This window comes from Lynx canadensis, chromosome B4 (assembly GCF_007474595.2).
Source record: "Lynx canadensis isolate LIC74 chromosome B4, mLynCan4.pri.v2, whole genome shotgun sequence".
NCBI classification, from domain to species: Eukaryota; Metazoa; Chordata; class Mammalia; order Carnivora; family Felidae; genus Lynx; species Lynx canadensis.
This window is the reverse complement of record NC_044309.1, coordinates 61,883,368-61,906,941: the sequence shown is the minus strand read 5'-3', so window position 1 is coordinate 61,906,941 and position 23,574 is coordinate 61,883,368. Positions and strand designations below refer to the sequence as shown.

Below are 23,574 nucleotides of genomic sequence, written 5' to 3'. Positions count from 1 at the left end.
TTACCCTAACCTGTTATGCCATCTAATGTTTTCTGTTCTTTGCTTCTTCTCGGATATAATCTCTTTCCTCTCTTGCTCCACAAATACTTGTGAAGAGAGTCTAGCAAGGACCAGAGACCAACTTTTCTTGGTAGTGAGGTTCAGTAGTGAGAAATATGGACAAAAAGAAAAACAAAACAAAAATCCCTGCCCTTTTCAAACTTATATTCTAATGGGGAGTAGACACATAATAATAAAATAAAATATGTATTAAGTAGACAAGCTAGGGGGAATATGAAATGGAAAGAAAGAGAAGAATCTGGGACATTGGTACCATACAGTTGTCTGTAGTGTACCCAGAAAATGTCTGTCTGACTTTTAAACAAGCATGATAGAATGATAGTGACCTATTCTTAATATAGATGAGTTTGATCCTGAGAAACCCAGTTTCTTTTCACACCGTTTTAAAATGTTTATTTTTTTGTTACAGAGACAGAGACAGAGAGAGACAGAGACAGAGAGAGAGCAAGAGGGGCAGGGGCAGAGAGAGAGAAAACAGGCTCTGAAGCAGGCTCCATGTGCTGACTGCAAAGAGCCCAATGCCAGGCTCGAACTCACGAACCATGAGATCATGACCTGAGCTGAAGTTGGATGCTTCACCAACTGAGCCACCCACATGTCCCCACACCTTCCTTAATCAGCCCTCTGAATTGTTCTGGAATTATAATTTTCCCTTACATCTTAGACTCAGGTTCTCAAATTAAAGCCATCAAAAGAAGATTAACTATAGAGAAAGAATACATTTTCAGGTAGAAAGTTTTCCATCATGGATCTCTGATAGTGAGATATTTTTATAAGCAGATTACTTTGCTAGAAGAAACATGGCATATCAGTGTCATTTTAAAGATGAAGCAATTTACTCCCTACTGTCCTTTAAGGGAGCAGTATGACCTAGCAGACTATGTTGGATACTGGATTGATGGTCCTGGGTTTAGATCCTGACTCCCCACCATACCAGTCTGACTCTGGATGAGTCACTTGAGTTCTGGAGCCCTGTTTGCTCATTTTGTTGAGTGGAATAAATTCCTAATTCATTGATAACTAGTAGATAAGTCCTGGGGATCCAATGCATAGTATAGTGAATATAGTCAATATTTGTAGTATAATCATCAAACTTGCTGAGGGACTAGATCTTAATTATTTTCACTACAAAAAAGAAATGGTAATTATGAGAGGTGATAGAGACTATCACTATAATTGCAGACATATTACAATATATAAATGTATCAAATCAGCATGTTGTACACTCTAAATTTACACAATGTTACATGTCAAATATTTCATGAATAAATCCTCTATTTCTCTTAAAATAGAGAAACTGCTAAAAATTTTATTTCTTGTGTTTTACCAGATTTGATTTTTTTTTAACTAGGTGAATTATGTGGAAGAGGGCTTTACCCGATGATTTTCATGAGCTCTGGACCACTGGTGAGGGTGACATTTCGTTCCCTTGTGCAAGGTGCTTTGGGCATAAGTTATATTGTCTTTAGAGTCCAAGGTAGGCTTGGTCATTTTATAAACTTAAAAAGTTAAAAATCAGTGTTTTTCTTTTTAGGAATATTTCAAAGCATATATTGTTTCATAAGAGATGGTGTTTCTGTGGGGAGTTTGTGTTTGAAAGAAAAATCTCTTTAAGTCATCTGAGATTGGTGCAGATTCAAAAGAGAAACTGCTCAGGGGATAACTTCATTGACTTGTAAATCATCCAGAATTATGATTTCTGGATGTGGCTAAGATATGTTCATTTCAAGACGACATTTTTTACTGTGATGTGATTTTATGCCACAGAGGGCCTTTTCTGTGGATCAGAAGGTTAGGGTTCTAACTCTTAGTTGGTTGATTATCTATGGATAATTTATTATCTCTGTATCAGTTTTCTTTATAGTAATATAATAAAAGGTCAGAATGAGTTTCTAAGGTAAACTACACAAACATGAAGTGCTAGCAATATAAATGTAAATGCTATGCAATTCAGAGTTATTAGATTGCATTTTAGAACAAGTAATTAATAAAGCTTTTTGACTCTTGATAACTATAGGTGACTGAAAGCTATTGGCACCAAAAAGTATTGCGCCTTTTCTCATTGGCACCAAAAAGTATTGCAGAGGTAGATTTGGGGAAAAAGTTCAATAAGGAATAAAGAAGAGTGTACATATCATGTGAAAGAGTTTTCCTAAAAAACTTTATTAAGAATGTTGCTTTTGGGGTGCCTGGGTGGCTCAGTAGGTTGAGCATCCGACTTCAGCTCAGGGCATGATCTCACAGTTCATGAGTTTGAGCCCTGCGTTGGACAGTGTGCTGACAGCTTAGAGCCTGGAGCCTGCTTCAGATCCTGTGTCTGCTCTCTCTCTGCCCCTCCCCCGCTCATGCTCACTTGCACGCGCGCTCTCTCTCTCTCTCTCTCTCTCTCTCTCAGTAAATAAGTAAATAAACATTAAAGAAAAATAATGTTGCTTTTAGTTGGAACTGTGCAGAGAGCTAGCATTATTTATAGTTTTTCCACGTTATCTTTCATTGACTTAAGTCTACCCCAAGGATAATTTCAAGAAAAGTGCTGCTCTCTGATGGAGACTTTTCAGTGAGGCTAACCACTTCCTGTTAACTTTTTTCTAAAACTGAGAGAAAAAGTGACTGATCTGAAATGGCATATAATAAGCCTCTCAAAAATTAATTTTATTTTCATGGCCTTTTAAAAAATATTTAGGTCCAAAAGGCCGTAAAACTCCCAAACTTCTCCAAAGTTCAAACCGAGAACATGTGGCCACTTATGAGGATGTTATTCTGACTGAACCAGGAGGAATCATACAGATCCCAAGATACTCTCACAGAACCACTATGAGGTGAGGAAGGGATGCTTATTATGTTGAAGGAATGACCACTTGACAAACTGCAACACTTGCTTAATCATATTTTCCACCTCCTCACCTTGAAGAATAGCCTTTGAAGTAATCCCTGCTCTAAGGCCTTCAGCATATAAAAACTGAACATAAGATTATCCCTATACAAAAACTGAGTGTAAGATTATCCCTGTTGATAAATTGTGCACTTTCTCAAAAGAAGGGATCATTTATTAGGTAAAGTGGAAAGTCACATCTCTGTCAAAGAGTTTTGGAGATTGAAATAATGTACATAAAATCTTCTAGAACATATTAGGTACTCAATAAATGATTCTTAAATTGCCAAAATAGAGAACTTTCCTTGAATTAAACAAGAGAATAAATTTAAAGTGTGATGTGAGGGGTGAAGATTGGTATAATATCAATCCTAAGTAAATTTATGTGATTTAGGGGAGTTTGGGGCAAATTCAGGCAAAAGTAGATCCTTAACTCACAGATTGCCAATTAAAATTTAGAGGAGTACATGTGATTGACCAACCATTTGCCATGATGGGTGAACTTAACGCTTTTGATAAATTAGATATTAGAAATATTTTTTAATTGTTACAGTTTACAGTAAAAATCTTTCTTTCACCCATGCACAAAGATTGAGTCAGTAACAATGATACATAAAATTCTGAACAAAGTAAATAACAGTATGTGCCATTTGGAAATCATTGCTGACTTTATTTTATCAAAGTAAATAACAGTATGTTTCATTTGGAAACCATTCCTGACTTTCTTTTATCTGTGCCACAGTTGCCACTGGAAGTTATTAGCCCCTTTAGATCACATCATTCGCCTTGATATTATCAACTTCCAGATGAAGTCGACACCCTTGGCCTGTCAGGGTCATATATGGGTTTATGAAGGATTTGGATCAGGCAAAAAATTAATAGGTAACTAATGTCCCATGAAGAACTGTGTTCTTGATTTTTTTATGAAATATTCTCATATTGTTTTGTATTCAGTGTGACTTACAGATGATGTTAATTATGTAGTATTGAAATAGCCTTAGTATTTTTTAGATTTGTAATTGAGATTAAGCTAATGCTCAGATGGAGTTAAAAACAAAACCCAACTATATGCTGCTTACCTGGGTCATACCTAGATTAAATTTTTCCAGAAGTACTGAAAATAAGGGATGGATAGATAAAGGAGTTTTAGGCAATTGAAACACAAGAAAATTAAAACTGTAATATTAATCAGGCAAACTAATTTCCACCAGAAAAGGCATTAAGTGGGTTTATCAATTAGAGAGTAGCTGGAAACCTCATTACAGTGACTTAAATTCATTTTTCTGAAAGACATATCCAGAGTTTTGTAGATGTACTGCTAATTCAGCCGTGCAACTCTGTCAAGACTAAGGTTAGGGCAGTTCTCTTGGCCATTCCCTAATGGTCCCATAATGGCTATTTCAGTTCTCACCATTACATAGAGAAAAAAGGAAGGGACACAGAGAAGGAGTGTCACCATTGAGAAAACAAACACATTTCCAAGAACCCTGTGGCAGATTTAAGCCTCTCTGGCCAGATTTGTCACATAGCCACACCCAGCTGAGAGATGACTAGAGACAAGGGGAATAAAATGGGACTTCAATTGGCTGACCAGCCTTCCCCTATGTGATGTGATGTAGCAGTCCAGATGGAAATGTGATAGCGCTGTATCCAGGTCTCACTTCTACCTCATAGTAAATGATTTGGGGGGCGTTCCCAAAGCTTTCTCAGACTCTGTTTCTTGAATTCTGACAAGAGAATAATAATAACTGCCTTGGCTCTTCAGGTAATTTACAATTTACCCCCCAGTGTCACTACCACCACACACATACATGTGTGCTATACCCCCCACTGTCATTACCACTGATTTACTTAGGCATACCTATGCCTGATGAAACCAGCTGACTGCCGACAGGAAGAGGTGTGGCATGTTGCTGGCCTTTGACTCCCTAAGAAAGGCCCAGATGCCAGTGTTCCTCTCTCCCTAGGTAGGATCTTGCCAGAATTGATAAAACAGCCAATTGCTAATACACTGTCCTTTTCTTCTTTGAACTTATGTTACCATCCCAGAAGTAGGTGCATTCAAAATCTTTGTATTTCTACTTGAGGAAATGTTAGTAAACACTGATAGTTCCTGGTTCCTGAGCCCATTTAGCACCAACAAGGCCACAGCTTATTATGGGGAGTATGCAGAATCTGTGCCCTGGATCCTTGGAAATTATCTACACTTCTTTCTTTCCTGCCTTATAAGATGTTTTACTTGTACTGCCAATGAGATTGTTTTGGGAATTAAATGGAAGAATGCATGTTAATCAGTATAAAAGAGAGCAGGCTTCTGCTGTCTTTGAATTATAAACATACGTTTTCATTCTTACTCTTAAAATTGTGTTGCTTAGAAGAAAAGATTAGACTAATGTTTCACTAATGCCTCTCCTTGAATGCATTGTCAGAGTACACAAAGTTTGGAAGAACAAAGAAATAAAAGAGGGAAGAGTATATTAGCTATGTCAGTTATAATTCAGAATGTTAATGGAACTATATACCTGTTTATCTTAGAATAAGTTCATAAAATATATGTACTATTTCCTACTTCCTAAAATTTCAATTTTTGCAAAATAAATATACAGGTTCTGGGGGTTAACTCAGTGCTTAAGGTCAGTAGGTTACTCACTATTAAACATAGCCAAATATGATTTATCTTAAGAATGCAAGGATAGTTTAATATTGAAAAATGTATTATGTAGAACTATGTCACATAAGGAAAAATAGATATAAATTAAACATACAGCGATTATACCCTTAAAACCATACCAGTAAAATTAATAGAAGATAGAATGGAAAAATCATTATAATTAGCAACAAAAAACTATAAGAATATCTGTTAAAGAAAATTCAACCGAATAAATGTGAAGACTTAATTGTCTTTATTAAGGGACTCCTGCCTTGGGCAGCATTCCATCTGGTAAGTAGAGAGATACTCTGAGGAGCTATACAAAATGGAAGGGCTTTATAGACAAAAAAAAGAGCAGGACAGTTAGCAAAAGAAAAGAGACTCTTATACAGATTACTTCCTCTTCCTTTGGGGAATGGAGAGGGCCCATATGACACATTACTTCATTGGTGCTAACCAGAATATTCCCGACTGACTGGTTAAGACTGCATTTTCTGGGGGAGGTTGAACTGCAATTGGGTTAGGTATTAAGCCCCAGTTTAGTGACATGGCCTCACATAAATGACTCCATTTTGGGCTTGTTGATTTCTTTTTTGACATAACCCTAAAATTAACTGTGAGATTTATTGTGCAAATATAAAACTTTACACACATACACACAAACATACAGATAGGAATGGAGAAATGTACCATGTTCTAAACCTGGAAGACAGAATTAACATTAACTCACACTAAATTAATATATAAATATAGTATATTTCCCAGAAAAATCCCATAGGAATTTTTTTTTTCAGAGAGTGAGGAAGAAACTGATAATAACTATATATCTGTACAATAAATAGGACTATCTGAAAATGTTTTGAGAGACTGTCTTGATTAAATTTCAAGTTAAAACCAGAGTCCCCAAAGGTTTTGATTTTTTTTTTTTGTGATGAGGCACATTATCAGATATTAAAACATACTTTAAAACAATGATAATTAAAACAGACTAGTACATACACACAGAAACACACATGAGTAGAAATAAATAGACCAAAAGGGAACATATAAGAAATTTGGCTTTACAAATCAGAGAGGAAAATATAAATTATATTTTTCATAATTTTGTACAAGAGCTGATTGAAAAGAGTTAAGCATTTTTCTTAAGCCATACAAAGTAGAAAAAATGGGTAAATATTTATTGATGGAGAAGGACCTTCTCATATAAAAGCAATGGAAGAAACAGGAAATTGTCAATAAATTCCTATAAAATTAAAAACCTCTACCCCAATAGGAACAAAATTTAAAACAACAAACTTGAGATTTTCAACAGCTCTGCAAAAAGTTTAAGGTAAATAACGTAGGGAATGTTAACAAATCAGTATTAAAATTTTTCAAATCTGTAAAAATAAATGTATAGGCTCCAATATCTTTGGATCACTCAGCTGTGATTAAATTTCAAGTTAAAACCAGAATCTCCAAAGCTTTGATTTTTATTCTGCTCATTTTACAAGAAATGACAAACTATGGATCCACATGATCTTGAGAGCATAAAGCCCTGATTAACCATTAGCCTCTTTTCACAGATAAGAAAGGTTAGTGAATATTCTCATATCAGTTACTATGCAATCTGAAGTAAATCTCTTTGTTTCTTGACACAATGAAGTTGATTCTATGGCCATCTGCTTACTAAAAAGGGCAGAGTTTCTCTGTAATAGTGAAAAGCTTAATTCTTAGAATTGTTGACTTGAAACTTTGATACTATTGAGTGTTTAGAGCAAACTACCTTTGTTAGAATGTTTCAGAAAATACTACATATGATCACTTAAAGTTAGAAATGGTTTGTCATGGGAAGCATGCTAATTGCTACATCTTGCCTCTTACTCATTTAGCTATGCTATAGATATAGTTCCCTAGATATAGATATATAGTTCCCTGAGGACTTAGCTAGACCACATCATCTTCTTTTATAATACATCACTTTTTTTTTTTAATTTTTTTTTCCAACGTTTATTTATTTTTAAGACAGAGAGAGACAGAGCATGAACGGGGGAGGGGCAGAGAGAGAGGGAGACACAGAATCAGAAGCAGGCTCCAGGCTCCGAGCCATCAGCCCAGAGCCCGACGCGGGGCTCAAACTCACGGACTGCGAGATCGTGACCTGGCTGAAGTCAGACGCTTAACCGACTGCGCCACCCAGGCGCCCCTATAATACATCACTTTAAAGAGATCTACCTAGTGGCACCTGGCTGGCTCAGTCAATGGAGCATGCAACTCTTGATCACGGGGTTGTGAGTTCGAGCCTCACATCAGGTGTAGAGATTACTTAAAAATTAAAAAACAAACAAACAAAAAAAACCCCCACAAACTTAAAAAAAAAAAAAGAGAGATCTATCTAGGTTATTTCCAGACATTGTAAGAACTGAGTCCTGTGTTTTGTTTGGTTTAGGACCCCTTCCTTAGAACTGCTTAGATTCCAGGAATCTGGAACATCTTTCTTTCTATTCTAACTGGGTTTTATTCTGCTTAATTTTCTCATTTTTATATTCTTGGGAGTGCATACGGTATAAATTTGTAATTTCAAAAACAGGATTGTTTTTCTCCTACTTTGTTCAATAACCTTTGCTTTGATGAATAGTAAGTTTTTGTATGATTCTTTGTTTTTTTCTTTATTTTGGGCCAGGAAAATTATGTGCAGGAAATTCACCTTCATTAAAATCTCGTGGTCCTCTAATGATGTTGATTTTCACATACAATGTCAGTTTGGCGTTGGAAGAATTTTCTTTGAGATATTCTTTTCATATTCCTGGTAAGTCTATTGCTTTTATATATGTTTATGAATATATTTTTGTTTTGTGCTTTATTAGGAAAAATCTGTCATTAAATAAACAGATTGAATTCTCTATTAGTCAGCTTTAGGGGAGAAGAAAAGACAGTGTTTAAAGTATGACTTCTGCAATTTGTGGAGGCCTCCAGCTAAACCTTTATAAAGTATAATATCAATCAGATTTATCATTTTTTTCTTATAGCACCTAAGAATTTTGTCTATTTTTCTGGATATTTAGGTGATTATAAAAATATAGTAGGAAACTTTTTCCTTAGCATTAAAGTTTCAGAAAGTTTTTCTCTTTTGAAATTAATTTCCTTAATGTGCTAATATCAAGAGCAATTTGTTGTTTTTCATTTTTTTGGTGGATAGTTCATTTATACTGGTTGCAGTCAGATTATTTAAAAAAATGCTTTGGCCTACATTCCCATGGTTTGGGTGAAGACACCGATAACATTATGAAAAATCAGAACTATTAATCTAGAACTATTGCAAATCATAGAAATTGGGTATCATGGAGAAAACATTTGCAACTTGGAAGTTATTAGAATTGCTTCCATCCTTAAGATTAATCAATTTAGGCGCACCTGGGTGGCTGAGTCAGTTAAGCATCTGACTCTTGATTTTGGCTCAGGTCATGATCTCACAGTTCATGAGACTGAGCCCTGAGTGGGGTTCCACACTCAGTGTGGAGCCTGCTTGGGACTCTCTGTCTCCATTCTCTCTCTGCCCCTCCACCTCCTCTCTTTCTCTCTAAAGTAAATAAACTTTTAATAAGAGATTAATCAATTTATACTCATTAAAAAATGTAATTGGAATACAATTGGAGACACATTTCTACTAAAAGCATTTAATTTAGTCTGGTAACAGTCTCTGCCCTAGTAGAGTTTATAGTCTAGTGGAGGAGATAGTCAGTAATCAAATAATCATACAGTATAGAGTGAAGAAAGAACTGTACTGTTTTGAAGGAAAAATATGATATGCAAAAATAATATACAATGGAGGGATCTTGTTTAGTTTGGTAAAGGATGGTAATAGAATTGTAGGAAAACTTAAGGTTTGTTTGCTCTCTTATCACAAAGGCCATAAAATTTATTTCTACTTACTGTCTCCTCTTTTGCTCTCTCATTATTTTCTTAAATCCATTCCCACAGGGCTTTCTTTGTTACCATTCCACAGGCATTGGACTTACCAAAGTTACTAATGACATCCCCACGTCCAGATCCAACAGTTCCTTCTCAGCCCCAACAGCATTTGGCCCAGATAAGCTCACCTTCCTTTTGGAATCTATTTGTCTTGGCCTGAAGGAAACCACTCTCTGGCTGTTGTCTTACCTCACTGGTCTCCTTCAGCATCTCTTGGCTGGTTGCTCTTCGTTTTCTCTACCACTAAAGGTAGAGGTGTCCCTGGACCCAGTCTGGGACTCTCATTTCTTCTTTACCTGTACTCACTCCTTAGTGACCTCACCCAATTCCTAGATTTCAATACCATCAGTACACAAATAACTCCCAAAGGTAGTCCCAAATTCTTTTTTATTTTTGACCTCCAGCACTGTATCACCAATCACCTCCCTCTCCACTTGGATATCTAATAAGCATTTCAAATTTAATGTAACCAAAATTGAACTCTGAATTTCTTACCCTGACTCCAGATTTCTTCCTTCACCAATATTTCCCATCTCAGCGGATGACAAGTCCCATTTATTAATTAATTGTTCGAGGTAAGGATATTGGTCGTTCTTGACTTATCTTCTCATATCCCATATTGTGTATGGTTAATCTGTGAGCTTTCCAGCAAGTAGTTCTGAGCAGTTCTACCGTAGCATCCTGATACAAGTCTTTGTTTAGTCTGTTTTACTCATAACAGCTAGAATGACTATTTTAAAATGAATAATTCAGATTGTCATGTTACTCCTCTGCTTATAATCCTCCAATGTTTTCCCAGCTCATTCAAAGTCCTTAGAGTGGTCTACAAGATGCTATATAATTTGGATCTCAACCACCTCCTTCACTTCTTCTCCTATTATTTTCCCCTGTGCTCACTCTGCACTAGCATGCCACCCACCATTCTTGCTGTTCCTCAGTCCCGCCAAACATACCCCACTGTGGTTATTTCCAAAACCTACAACCGTGCCTAGTAAATAGTGTGCAACAATTGTTTGAGTAAAGGAAATGACATTTCAGCTGGGGCCATTTAGGGAGAAGAGGGTAAGGAGGTAGCTCCATATCCAGTGAATGAGTAAGAAATGCATCCGTTTACTAATGGGAATCCTCCTGGCTGAGAACCAGTGTATGGGTAGGTGTCAACTCAGGAGCCCATTATTACATATATTCAATTTATGTGTTCAGATAAACATAGAAAACCTTTAGTGTAGACATTTTTCAATGACAGCAAAATGTATACCCCGTGTGTAGTTTTTAAAGATCTGACTCATCTTTCATATTTTGAAATTACAAATTAAAATACATTGGTACAAATTATGTTACATCTATGTGGATCAAAAATATAGAATCATTAAAATTTATGTGAAATATTTAGTATGGAAAAATAGTCACAATAAATTAAGTGGAGGAAAATGGTTTTAATGGCGTAAAGTGGCATACAACTTTTTAAAATATTGTATATATACCATAGGAAAGACTTTGCCAGATTTGTTAAAATATGAGTATTGGTTACTTACTGGATGGTACTACAAGAGATTTTTTATCTTCTTTGGACTCTGTATTTTGAAATTTTTTACAAGGTTCATGTATCACTTTTATACTCAGAAGAATAAAGGAATATAAAATATTTAGTTGGATGCATTGATGCTGAGTATTCTCTTATTCTAGATTCCGTGAAAGGAAAAATTAAAGTTAATGATCAAGGTAAGACCATAAAAGGAGATAAGGAATCCAGCTGGCTTGCTTTGGTTATATGATATTGTGAAAATAGAGTGGAAAATGACTGCCGCTAAACACAATTTAGTAAGAAGTGTACTTTGACTTGTCAAACACTTTCAGGTATTTGTGGCCTGATTCTAGTCACTTTATAGTAAAATGTGTATTTGTATTAATTTCCTTATGTCAAATTTTGCACTTGATCTTAGCCAAAAGGCTGAGAAGTGATCCTTATGTCAAATTTTGGGGGTAGTGGAGACCTGGGGCACATTAGGGAACTGAGGGTGAGGAGGTAGCACCTTATTCAATTAATAGGTGAGAAACCCATCTGTTTTGTCTATGGAATCCTTGTAGCTGTTTGAAGTCTATTCATTGCCATTCTTTCCATATATTTTATATCTTTTGGATTACATATATATTTTTGCTGTTTTTCTTGGCTGGACCATTGCAGAATGAAACTAAGATGTTAAGATTATTGATGAAGTAAATCAGTTTTTGGATGTAATTAATTTTAGGTTGGATGATACCTATAACGTTTGGAGTAGGCCCCAAACGTCACTGACTTCTTCAGTTCTCGTTTTGGTGTAGCCCCTTAGCCCTTGTGAATCTTAATTTCTATATTTCAGCTATCTGAACACGACCTGAGTTTCCCTAACTAGTAAATGTTTGCACTTGAATTGTACATGCTGTGAGGCTGAACTTTAGGAGCACATAATTTATTCAGGAATTCAATCTAACTGAGTACCCAGATCAGCTTCTCAACCTGCTTCCCTTGTTCTCCGTTCCCACTTTGTGGTGTTGAAGTTGTCTTTTCCTGCACTGTGTGGGAAATGAAATATTGCTGTGGTAGTTACAAATCTGGGGATGTCCTACAAGTCTCAGGACATATCTATTGCATATCAAAGTGATAGATTACTTATCTGTGGACTAAAGATTATAAAATCTATTTCTCCTGATTGTGAACATTAAGTAAGATTGTGTATTAAATATAAGCAACAAAACTACACTGAACTGTAGATGGTGGGTGGTTTAGTGGTTCACAGTTTGTGAACTGAAGTCAAATGAGTTCAGTCTGCCTGCTTCTGGAGAAGTCAGTTTTTCAAAACAAAAGTCATTTGGAACTGTGGGTATGAAGGAGGAGTGACAGAAATTAAAGTACGCTGCAGTTTAGGTTGTAATGACCTGGTTGTCATTACAACTAGATTCAGAAAATAACTCTACTCTTTGATTATTGTGTTAAATATTTTATTTATTTATTTATTTTGCCTCAGGATGTCCAGTATTGGATTTGATCTCAGTTAGTTCTACTGAGATCACATCTCCCAATTATCCTCACATTTATCCCAACATGCTGAACTGCACTTGGATTTTTTATTCCGCATCAGGAAATAAAATGAAGGCAGTGATTAAAGACTTTACAACAGAAGAATCTTGGAACTGTGAGTGGGATTATGTCAGTATTTATGATGGACCAGATCAGCAATCAAGATTACTTGGTAAACTGATCTTTCTTCAATGGCCTACATTAAGTGGCATTTATATAATGCATATATGTGGAGAACATGACCTACATTTGCCTTGGGAAACATGTAATTTGTTGTCAGTGATTTTTCATGAGATCCTTCATCAGAATCCCAAAGAAGTATTAATTGAGCACAATGGGATGAGCTTGAGACCACTGGACTCCCTGGATCTTTACCTGTAACGCCAGCTCTTCCTGATTTTAGCTGATTCCTGTCTCATTTTACCATTAGGGGGTGCTCTGATTCTGTTTTTTCTCTGGAAGTCCTGTATTTTAAGAGGTTCAATTACTGTACTGCATTTTTAGGTAACTTTTTGAAAATTTGTTTACTCAGGTTTCATCCTCACAGTAAGAGTGGCCCTTTTTAGACACAGGGTAAATATAAAAGGCAAAAAAGTCCAATTAGCTTGAATAATCTTCAGAGGTTTATTGACCACATGGTGTCCATCACACTTGAATGTCAGGCAATGAATATCCTGCTCTCAGGTCGAGTCATAGAAGAAAACTTTTCCAAAGATTTTATAATCCAATACTGTATCACCTTCTTCAGTCTCCAACAAGTTCTCCTCAGGATGCCATTACAATCCACCTATCCCAAAGAGCAAGAGGAAAGTTTTGATACTACCTTTTTCTGGGACCTTGATCTCTAATGTGATATCATTTGATTTATAACACCAGCAAGCTCAGCAATTTGCTTTGAAATTCTAAAGGTACCTAACTTTTTCTTAACAGTAAATTTACTTCCTATCAAAGAATTTCAAGCCACTAATGTGGCGGGGGGTGGGAGGCAGATAAAACATATCAGTTCTCCTTGAGATTAATATAAGGTATCTATAGCATCAGACCCTGTAACCTTAACTCTCACCAATGTCCTACAGCCAAAGACCCCGGGATCACACCGTGGGGTATCTCAGAGAGAGTTAGAAAGAACCTAGTGTGGGATTTGGGCTTTGGTTAGGTGGTTTTGGAGAGGGTCTAAGGAAGTAGACTTGGCTCAAGATTGGTTGCTGTTAAGAAGTACAGTAATTTTATGACAGGCATGTCAATCATAGGGAGGCCTGACTCGAACAAGGGTAAAACTGCACTTGGCAAAGAAGTGGCAAGCCCTCATTTTAGCCAAGAGAGGTCGATGTTTGGTATTTTGGTGGTTGCACACAACCCTGTGTTTTGTCACACTTTATCATAGATTCAGAGAGTCCTATCTGATGTTGATGTTCTGTAAGAATGTTTATGTCTAATAGCAGAACAACATGGTCTAGTTGTGAGTGCCAAACACATGTCTTTTTTTTTATGTTTATTTTTGAGAGAGAGAGAAAGAGAGAGTAAGCAGGAGTATGAGTGAGGGAGGGTTAGAAAGAGAGGGAGACACAGAATTTGAAGCAGGCTCCAGGCTTTGAGCTGTCAGCACAGCCCTACATGGGGCTCAAACCCACAAACCATGAGATCATGACCTGAACCAAAGTCAGACACTTAACCAACTGAGCCACCAAGGTGCCCCCACCAAACCCATTTCTGAATGTCAGGGGCTACTTTTCTCTTTCTTTAGTATTTTCAGTCTAGCAGTACTATTCCTCTGTAAAATTTCTGATAAATAAAAAATTCAGAAGTGTCAAATGATTATAAATAAGGCTACTCATATTTTTATTATTAGCTTCTATAACTCTCTATAAAAAGTAAGGAAGCCACAATTTGTTTGATAGTTAATACAATTTTATTTAACACAATTTTATATATTTATATAATTTATTTCCACAAAGCATACAATTTATGTAATCATTTTCAAACTAGTGAACATAGAACCCCATTGCCAATCTCCCAGATAAAATGGAACCACATTATCCTTTCTTAATAAATCTGTTTACCTAAGTAGAATTCACCAGGTTTTAGTTATTTGTGTAAGTGTAAATGGAGTGGTACGTAGCACCACCAATGGTTTCCATTGCAATGCTTTTATAATATCTTATTGAAAATATATTATCAAAATTAAGTTTCACCTGGTCTTTCATTTACCTACCCTATCTTACGAATGTAAGATATCCGTAACTAGTAAATACTACATTAAATGTACAGGTTAAATTCATTCATTACTAAGCATTTCCTAATAGGTTAGGCACACTGGAGACACAATGGTGAACAAGTCAGAAATGATCTCTGCCATCTTCTCTTGGAAAGACAGATGATAAATAAGAAGATGATAATTTGAGATAACAATAAACAATAATCAAATAATTATTGATTGTCAGAAGTAATCTGAAGGAGTTAAGTTGCAGAGGAAGGGTACATGTCTTCAGTTCATTTAGGTATCTGTTCACATGTTACCTCATCTAAGGCCTCTATCACATGATGTAAGTAGGCCTCCTCTGTCTTCTTCTTGGCATTTATCAAGACCTAGCAAAGTATTCATTTATTTATAATCTGTCTCCTTCCACCAGAATGAAATGTCCTGGGAGCAGGACTTAGTCTCATATTCATTTACTATACCTCCAGCATTTGGGTAGAGTACTACCCAACACTTAGTAAATATTTGACGAAAAAAAAGTTGGTGAGAAAATGACCTTGAATTTGGGAAAAGCTTTGTAAATTGGGGAACTGTCAGGGGTCAGAGTGCTTGGAGACTGAGGACAGACAGGAATGAGGTGGGCTGAAGGCCTTGCCACTGTGCAGCTCAGGCTATGGTAATGAGTTTGGATTTTGTTCCAATCCAATGGGAGGTCATTAAAGATTTTTGACAAGGGAGTAATTTGAAGAATGCTCCTGCTGCTGGGTCGGGGGTGAGTTTTAGAGTGACAGGGTAAATATCTAAAGTTATGAGGCTCTTGTGTTATTCTACATCTGCACTGTCCAGTTCACGTTGTTTTTTACATTGAAATTAGTTAAATAAAGGGTGGTATTAGCCATGTTTAAGTGCTCATTGTTGCATGTAATAGTGGACAGCCCTCATTCAGAATGTTCCATCATTGCAGAATGTTCTATTTTATCTGTTTTAGACAATAGATAGATGTTGCCTTATAAGAGGATGGCAACTGTGGAGTGCAAGTGAAGTGGACAGATCTGGAGACAGAACTAATAGGATTTCTGGGTGAATTGCATATGAAATTAAATGTGCAAATCAAGGATTACTCTGGAGTGAGAGGCTAGAGATGGGGAATACTAGAGGAAGAAATAGACTCATGGGGAGATATCTGTTTGTGCCATGTTACATTCTTTTTTCAAAATTTTTTTTTTCAACGTTTATTTATTTTTGGGACAGAGAGAGACAGAGCATGAATGGGGGAGGGGCAGAGAGAGAGGGAGACACAGAATCGGAAACAGGCTCCAGGCTCTGAGCCATCAGCCCAGAGCCCGACGCGGGGCTCGAACTCACGGACCGCGAGATCGTGACCTGGCTGAAGTCGGACGCTTAGCCGACTGCGCCACCCAGGCGCCCCTGTGCCATGTTACATTCTTTTTTTTTTTTTTTTTTTTTGAACATGTTACATTCTTAATGGCATAATACATCCTGGTTGAGTTGGCAACATCCTGGTTGAGTTGGTAGCTAAAGGTAGAACTCTGGAGCTAGAGGAAAAGATTGGGCTAGAGATGAAGATTTGAGACTTATCAGCTCCTTAACAGATTTCCTCAAGTGACCCTTTCTCGGACATCATTGATCTCCTCTACCACTCTCATCAGTTTCAAACATGTTCTAGTATTACCCATCATTTTAAATAAAATTGAACAAGAAAATTTAGCTATTACCCCATTTCTCTGCTTCCCTTTACAGCAAAATCTCTTTCTTGGAGGCTGCTAGATTTAGAAAGTTTGTGGGATTGATGGCTAGAAGGTCATGGTGAAATCAAACAATTATAGTAGAGAAACACTGATAAGTTGGATAGATAGGAGGTGGTGATTTAGAAAGCAGGATGTTTGCAATAAAAATTTTGGAGATGTCAAATGATAAAATTTCAGCGCAGTGTTAGTAAAGGATTATAAGTAAAGGGAATTCGTTCCCTTGCATTAAATTTGGTGTTGGCACTTAGCAGGCATGCACTAGCTCAGTCTCACAAATCTTCATGGTCAGTGTCTAATATGCCTGACTGTTGCCCTGCCATTCTGGTTATTAAATAGTAACATTAGTCAAGTGTTTAAGGAACACTGACAAACGGGAACACTGAAACAAACAGAGAGAACAATGACCAGGATGCTGAAGGGTGTGGGTGCTTAGAAGTGTTTACCTTGGAGAAGACAGAAGGATCATAAGTCTTCCTTTCAAGTAGTTATGGAATTCTCATAGAGACTCTCAGGCCATATATGAAATTTGTTCTGACTGATGATACCTAATAGTTATTGAATATTTACCATTATTCAGGCATGGTCCTACAAACTTACAACTGTCTCAATTTTCTTAACCATCCTGTAGAGGTAGGTTAAATATAAATATAAAGAATATAAAGAAAACGAGTCTCAAAATGATTAAGTAACTTGTTTCCAGTGGCATAACTAATAAGTAGAGACAATGGGATTCAAACCCCAGCACTCTGATTCAAACACTTATATTCTTGGGTACTACATGAACCAGGAAGAAACTGTTACATTGATGTTTTTTGATCCAACGTGAGGAAGAACAGTCTAGCAATTAGAAGCGTTCAAAAAGAGAAAATGCTCATAAGTTCTACATCATATCTTCCAGGTGAGTAATCACATGTTCAGGGTTATTTTAGCAAGGACTCACAGTTAGATGAAAGATTGAACTAAATAGTCTCCAAGATTACATATTGACACTATTCCCTTCTCATCCAGGCACCCATTTTAAAACTACACATTTTAGGGGCGCCTGGGTGGCTTGGTCAGTTAAGCATCCAACTTCAGCTCAGGTCATGATCTCACGGTCCGTGGGTTTGAGCCCCGCGTCGGGCTCTGTGCTGACAGCTCAGAGCCTGGAGCCTGTTTCAGATTCTGTGTCTCCCTCTCTCTCTGCCCCTCCCCTGTTCATGCTCTGTCTCTCTCTGTCTCAAAAATAAATAAACATTAAAAAAAAACTACACCTTTTATAAATGTGTTATATTTCTAAGTTATGAATCAGAATACTGTATTTGACAGAACCAAGGATAGAGCCATATCCACACCATTAAGACCTTCCCTGCAGGTTAACGTTGTATGGTTATTTAATCTATTTAATCAACTGTGAAACTTCCTAGCCATATAATTATCTACTTACATTTTTTATCTGTTCACAAGGATATCATAAGATGCTATATTAAGTGCTTCACTGCAATCAAGATTCATTAAGTTTATCTCCTTCCCCTTAGCCATCGTCTAATTAGCTCTTTCAAAAAAAATGAAATTAGGTTACTTGAATGTGGCATGTTAAGAATCCCATGCTGGCTTCTCATGACCATGGATTCCTTCTCCACATGTTCAGCAACCATCTGTCTAATGATTTGCTGAAAGATTTTGGTGAGGTTTATTTTTATTTAAAAGCACTTATAGGGGCGCCTGGGTGGCGCAGTCGGTTAAGCGTCCGACTTCAGCCAGGTCACGATCTCGCGGTCCGTGAGTTCGAGCCCCGCGTCGGGCTCTGGGCTGATGGCTCAGAGCCTGGAGCCTGTTTCCGATTCTGTGTCTCCCTCTCTCTCTGCCCCTCCCCCGTTCATGCTCTCTCTCTGTCCCAAAAATAAATAAACGTTTAAAACTAAAAAAAAAAAAATAAATAAATAAAAATAAAATAAAATAAAAGCACTTATAATACTTTGCAAATACCAACTCATACAATCCCATTTGAATATAATTTTTATCTCTATTATACAGATGGAAAAACTGAGGCAGAGAGGTTAAATAAATTGCCCAGTGCCACATAGTAGGAAATAGGCAGAGCTAGTCTAAACCAGTTTGGTTATTCAATCTGTACTTCTAAGCATTAAGCTACACGATTTCACTGACATATGACTTTGGAAATCCTATATTATGTTTTCTGTCTCTTCTCCCCAACTGCCCTCACCTCCAAATCTTTTTTTTTAATCAGTAGCATTTTCCCATTTACATTATTTTAAACTTCTGGAGTGTTTGTTGACATAGGGTATCTCAAATCCCCATCAAATCCAGTTCATGAGACAGATTCTTTGAAGATAAGAATGATGTGGAGGTTTACTATCCCCTATTCCCTATCTTTCTTTCTCAGATTTGTGACACAACATTATCTTTAAGGTGCATCGATAGTGTATCACTGTTTTATCTTGAGAGAAATTATAGCATGTACAGCTAAATTACAAAAGATGTCCTATCACTGTCAGGACCACCTTTGCAACAACTTTTGAGTTTCTGAATTAAGAAAGGATCATCATTAGTCTGCGTTTGGGCAGCCTGTGTGTCTCAGCCAGTTTGGGCTGCTATGACAAAAATACTGTAAACTGAATGGCTTAAACTACAAGCATTTATTTTTCACAGTTCTGGAGGCTTGGAAGTCTAAGATTTGGTGTCTAGTAAGAACTTACTTCCCAATCCATAGCTGTCTTTTTGCTCTGTCCTTGCATGGCAAAAAAAAAAAAAAAAAAAAGATTATCTGGGTCTCCATTCTAAGGGTACTAGTTCCATTCATGAAGGCTCCCAGACTCATGACATAACCACTTCCCGAAAACCTTACCTCCCCAACACCATCACATTTGGGATTAGGATTTCAACTACGAGTTTGCGAGGGGGACACATCAGTCCAGAATGTGTCCGCTATTACTTTTGTTTCTCTGTCCATTTACCTTCACCAGCAAGTCTCTTTCTCATTCTTATGATCACAGATTACCATAGAATTATATATCATTTTCATATTAAAGCTAGCCCAGTCTTTTGCCTTTGATCTTTTCAAATCTATACCCTTCCTTTGCTGCAGTCAAATCATGAATTCCATCCCACAAATCTTGTTCTCACATTATCAATAATCATTCCTTTACCAATATTAACAGTACAGAATTTAACGTCTTCTTTTTGCCCTCTTTACCTATGTTACTGCCCAGAAGAACTATTTTAATTATTGAATATATCTCATATTGTAGCACATCTATGTGGCTCCAAGAAAGAATTTGTCTTAATATCCAGTGGTGCTACCTGACTATCAATTTTAAGACTGATCAGTCCGTGGGAGAAAGAGGTTTTTAACTCATTTGGAAGACACAGTTCAGAAGCATTCACAAAAAAGTAATATGGGGACCCCAATTGCCTATTAATGGTAAGTAATGATTTAAAATACTTACTAAAACAGGAACCATATATATCAAAGTAGAACCTGTGGAATACTGCTTATAGGTTCCCTGGTAGTCACCTTCTCTGATACTCAAAACAGCATAGTGTCATTTCAAACCATTTCTTAAAGCACAAGACCTTGGTAGTTTATATAGATCATGTGAGGAAATAGTTAATTGGGGTGTGTGCAGGGTGTGTGTGTGTGTGTGTGTGTGTGTGATTAAGAAATAATGATAAACATAAAAGGCAGTTGCTATTTTAAAAATCCATTGGTGGGGGGTGGGGCGGGCACCTACGTGGCTCAGTACATTAAGCATCAGACTCTTGATTTGGGCTCAGGTCAATGATCTCATGGTTCCTGAGATGGAGCCCTGTGTTGGGCTCTGTGCTGACAGTGTGGAGCCTTGCTTGGGGAGATACTCTCTCTGTATTGTCCTGTCTGTCTGTCTCTCTCTTCTCTGCCTCCCCTGCTCATGTTGTTTCTTGCTCTCTCTCGAAGAATGAATTGAATGATGGATTTCTGGTGTAAACAAAGAAATCTCAAGTAAAGAATTTAACGTTTTTTTTTAATTTATTTTTGAGACAGGAGAGAGACAGAGCATGAACGGGGGAGGGGCAGAGAGAGAGGGAGACACAGAATCCGAAACAGGCTCCAGGCTCTGAGCGGTCCAGCACAGAGCCTGACGCGGGGCTCGAACTCACCGCGAGATCATGACCTGAGCCGAAGTCGGTCTGCCCAACCGACTGAGCCATCCAGGAGCCCCTCTCAAGTAAAGAATTTAACAAATGAGCATATCTTATAATTCCTGAATTATAGGCCATGAAAATTTTCTTCATATTTCAGAATATACTTGAAAATCTCTTGTTTTTAATTTCCTGGTGGATTTCTTTTTAAATCTGAGACTGAAGTCACACATTGCTAGAATTTCATTATGCTTTTCCTTTATATATAAGTCACACCTTGGAATACGTTTTAGTATAAAGTCTTGATATTCTAGATGTGTTATACCGCGATAACATAAATAATGCCAAAGAAAGAACAACGTCCAGCAATTTCATGATTAAGCATAATATTTTTTAAATCAATTTGATTTGTCTATATTAATATTTTAGTTAACTTTATTGATTTTTTTGCTCATTTTATGAACAATGAAAGAAAGAGGAATCTACTCTCTTGCTAAGAATCCTGGTTTTTGACCTACAAAAGAATAAACACCTCCATTCTGAGATTTTAATAGATTTTAATAAACACCTCTATCTAATGTTTTGTTGTTATTTTTCTCAGAGGTAACAGTAGAAACCAGTCCTGGAAAACAGCCAACCCAGACACCTGTGGAATTCCTGGTGTTGACCCATTTCTTATGGAAGGGTCTAAGAGAAACACAAATGTGCCGCCAACTAGGCTGGGGGAGCCCAGGGTAGTTGGTGGCCGTGCCAGCACCTGCAAAGTCGTGGCCTGGCTGGTCAGTCTGCTAGCACAAGGACAACATTTCTGCGGAGGTGCTCTGATCGCCAAGCAGTGGGTCCTGACCGCAGCGCACTGTAACTTTAGGTGTGTGCCTGGGTGGGGCAGGGGGCACTTGAGCCGTGTGAGGGCCCACGGTGGGCATCCTCCTGCTCTCCCTGCATCCCAGGAAACAGTAAGCTCCCAAGGATACAGTCCCCATCATGCAAACGACCCGTCTTCATGAGCACACTAGGTCAATGACACCTCATGCTTCACTAATACATTTACTACCAAGAGCTGTTAATTACAGAAGGTGCTTCTGCCTCTAGGTGTAGTTTATTTAAAAAGTAACAACAGTGCCCCTCTTTCCTCATCTATAAAGTGGACATCATATCTTAACATTTTTGTATTGGTTTCTAGCACTGTGCCTAGAGCACAGGCATTGCTCAAATGTGAATCCCTTTCCTTCTTGTTCTGATGAATGATCATCACACCCCCACTCTCAAAATAAATATCTACTTTTAAAGAATTTTAACGACATGCCCCCTAAAAGAAACATTTTTAAACATTTTAGCTGAATCTTGGTCTCCATGTGATATGGAGGTATCTGAAAACTCCTCCCTCAAAGAAGTGTTAGATTGATGTTTTTAATACTGGTCTTCCAGAAGTGGTGATATGGTTGACAGTGCTGCACAATGGACAGTTAAATGAGTAGATCTAGTGTTTCAGTGTCTCAAAGATAGGCTTTATAAAAGTACCTGCTCAAATAACTTGGTGAGTAGGAACCATTCAACGAATCAAAAACTCATTTTCTTTACCATTCCCCCACTCCCTTTGATAGAGAGAATCACAAGAAATCTCTCCTTGAATAATGCAGTTTTAAGACTTTCATGTGCACAGAATTATCTGGGGAGTTTGCTATAAATGGAATCTTAGAATCTTAATTCTGAATTTTGATTTGATGAGTTATGTCTGGGATTCTGCATTTTTAATGCTCATGCCAGATTTAATGCATGTAGTTCTTAGACATTTCTTTGAGAAACATTGTATCAGGGAGAAGAGTAACTATAACTTACAGAATAGGTGTCAGTGACCATTATATATGGTATCATATAATGTGGAATATTATGATCATAATAATACATGGAATCGTTGCCCTGAGTCATCATAAATCTTGTCAAGCAATACTAAATCAATTTTTTTTTTGTTTGATGTTATGAAGGCCAGAAAGTAGATACTTTTTCTCAGGGATGAATTAATAAGAACCCCCCATTTTCTAAGAATTCAAATGACAAAGATTTTAACATAGATTAGAAATGTTACACAGTATATTTTTAGTAATTTTGAAAAATTTATAACCTCATTAAAAGCGGTATCTATTTCCCCACTCCTTTTTCTTATGACAAGTACCATCACAGATGGCCTAGTAATAGGAAGAAGTTCCCTGTCAAACATAGGAAACGGTGATTTGCTACCAGTAAAAGCCGTATACACTCACCCTGGCTTCACCCAGTTCCCATCCTACTGATGATCTGTCTTTGCTGCGTCTGGAGAACCCTGTGAACTAGGTCAGTATGGATCATTTTTCTTTAGATTTTGAGCCTTTGCCATACAGTTTTTATCTTCCATCTTGCTTAGAAGTGCTATACGTACTTTTGAGGGCCAATAATTATTTCAAACTTATATTCTAAGCTACTCTCCCTAAAATCTGAAGCATGTGCCTAAACAGTTTACTTTTGTATGGTTTTTAAAATTTTTTTTAAAACGTTGATTACTTTTGAGAGAGAGCGCAAGCAGGGAAGGGCAGAGAGAGAAGAAGACAGAATCCGAAGCAGCTCCAGGCTCCAGGCTGTCAGCACAGAGCCCGATGCGGGGCTCAAACTCACCACAAGATCATGACCTGAGATGTAGCTGGCCGCCCAGCTCAACTGAGCCACCCAGGCGCCCCTGCTTTTGTATGTTTTTTACCTAATGGAAGTTGAGAGACAATTTCAAAGAAATATGTTTTTAACATGTCCTCTTTTCTCTGAGACTCACTTTTAGGTAAGGTTTACCCAAATACTTAAAACAGGAGTCTGAACCATCAGATATACAATTTTCTGTCCCTTTTATGACTTGGTAAAATCTTGTTA

General features: G+C 37.2%; 1 protein-coding gene across 1 annotated transcript in view; it reads left to right on the top strand.

The window, feature by feature from the left end:
* Positions 1 to 23,574, top strand: part of OVCH1 (ovochymase 1) — an 85,808-nt gene that overhangs the window by 54,605 nt on the left and 7,629 nt on the right. The window contains exons 22-25 of the mRNA XM_032593776.1: positions 1,412 to 1,537; positions 2,744 to 2,879; positions 3,675 to 3,814; positions 21,364 to 21,547. Of these exons, the coding sequence (XP_032449667.1) occupies positions 1,412 to 1,537; positions 2,744 to 2,879; positions 3,675 to 3,814; positions 21,364 to 21,547 (586 nt within the window). The remainder of the gene's footprint in view (positions 1 to 1,411; positions 1,538 to 2,743; positions 2,880 to 3,674; positions 3,815 to 21,363; positions 21,548 to 23,574) is intronic.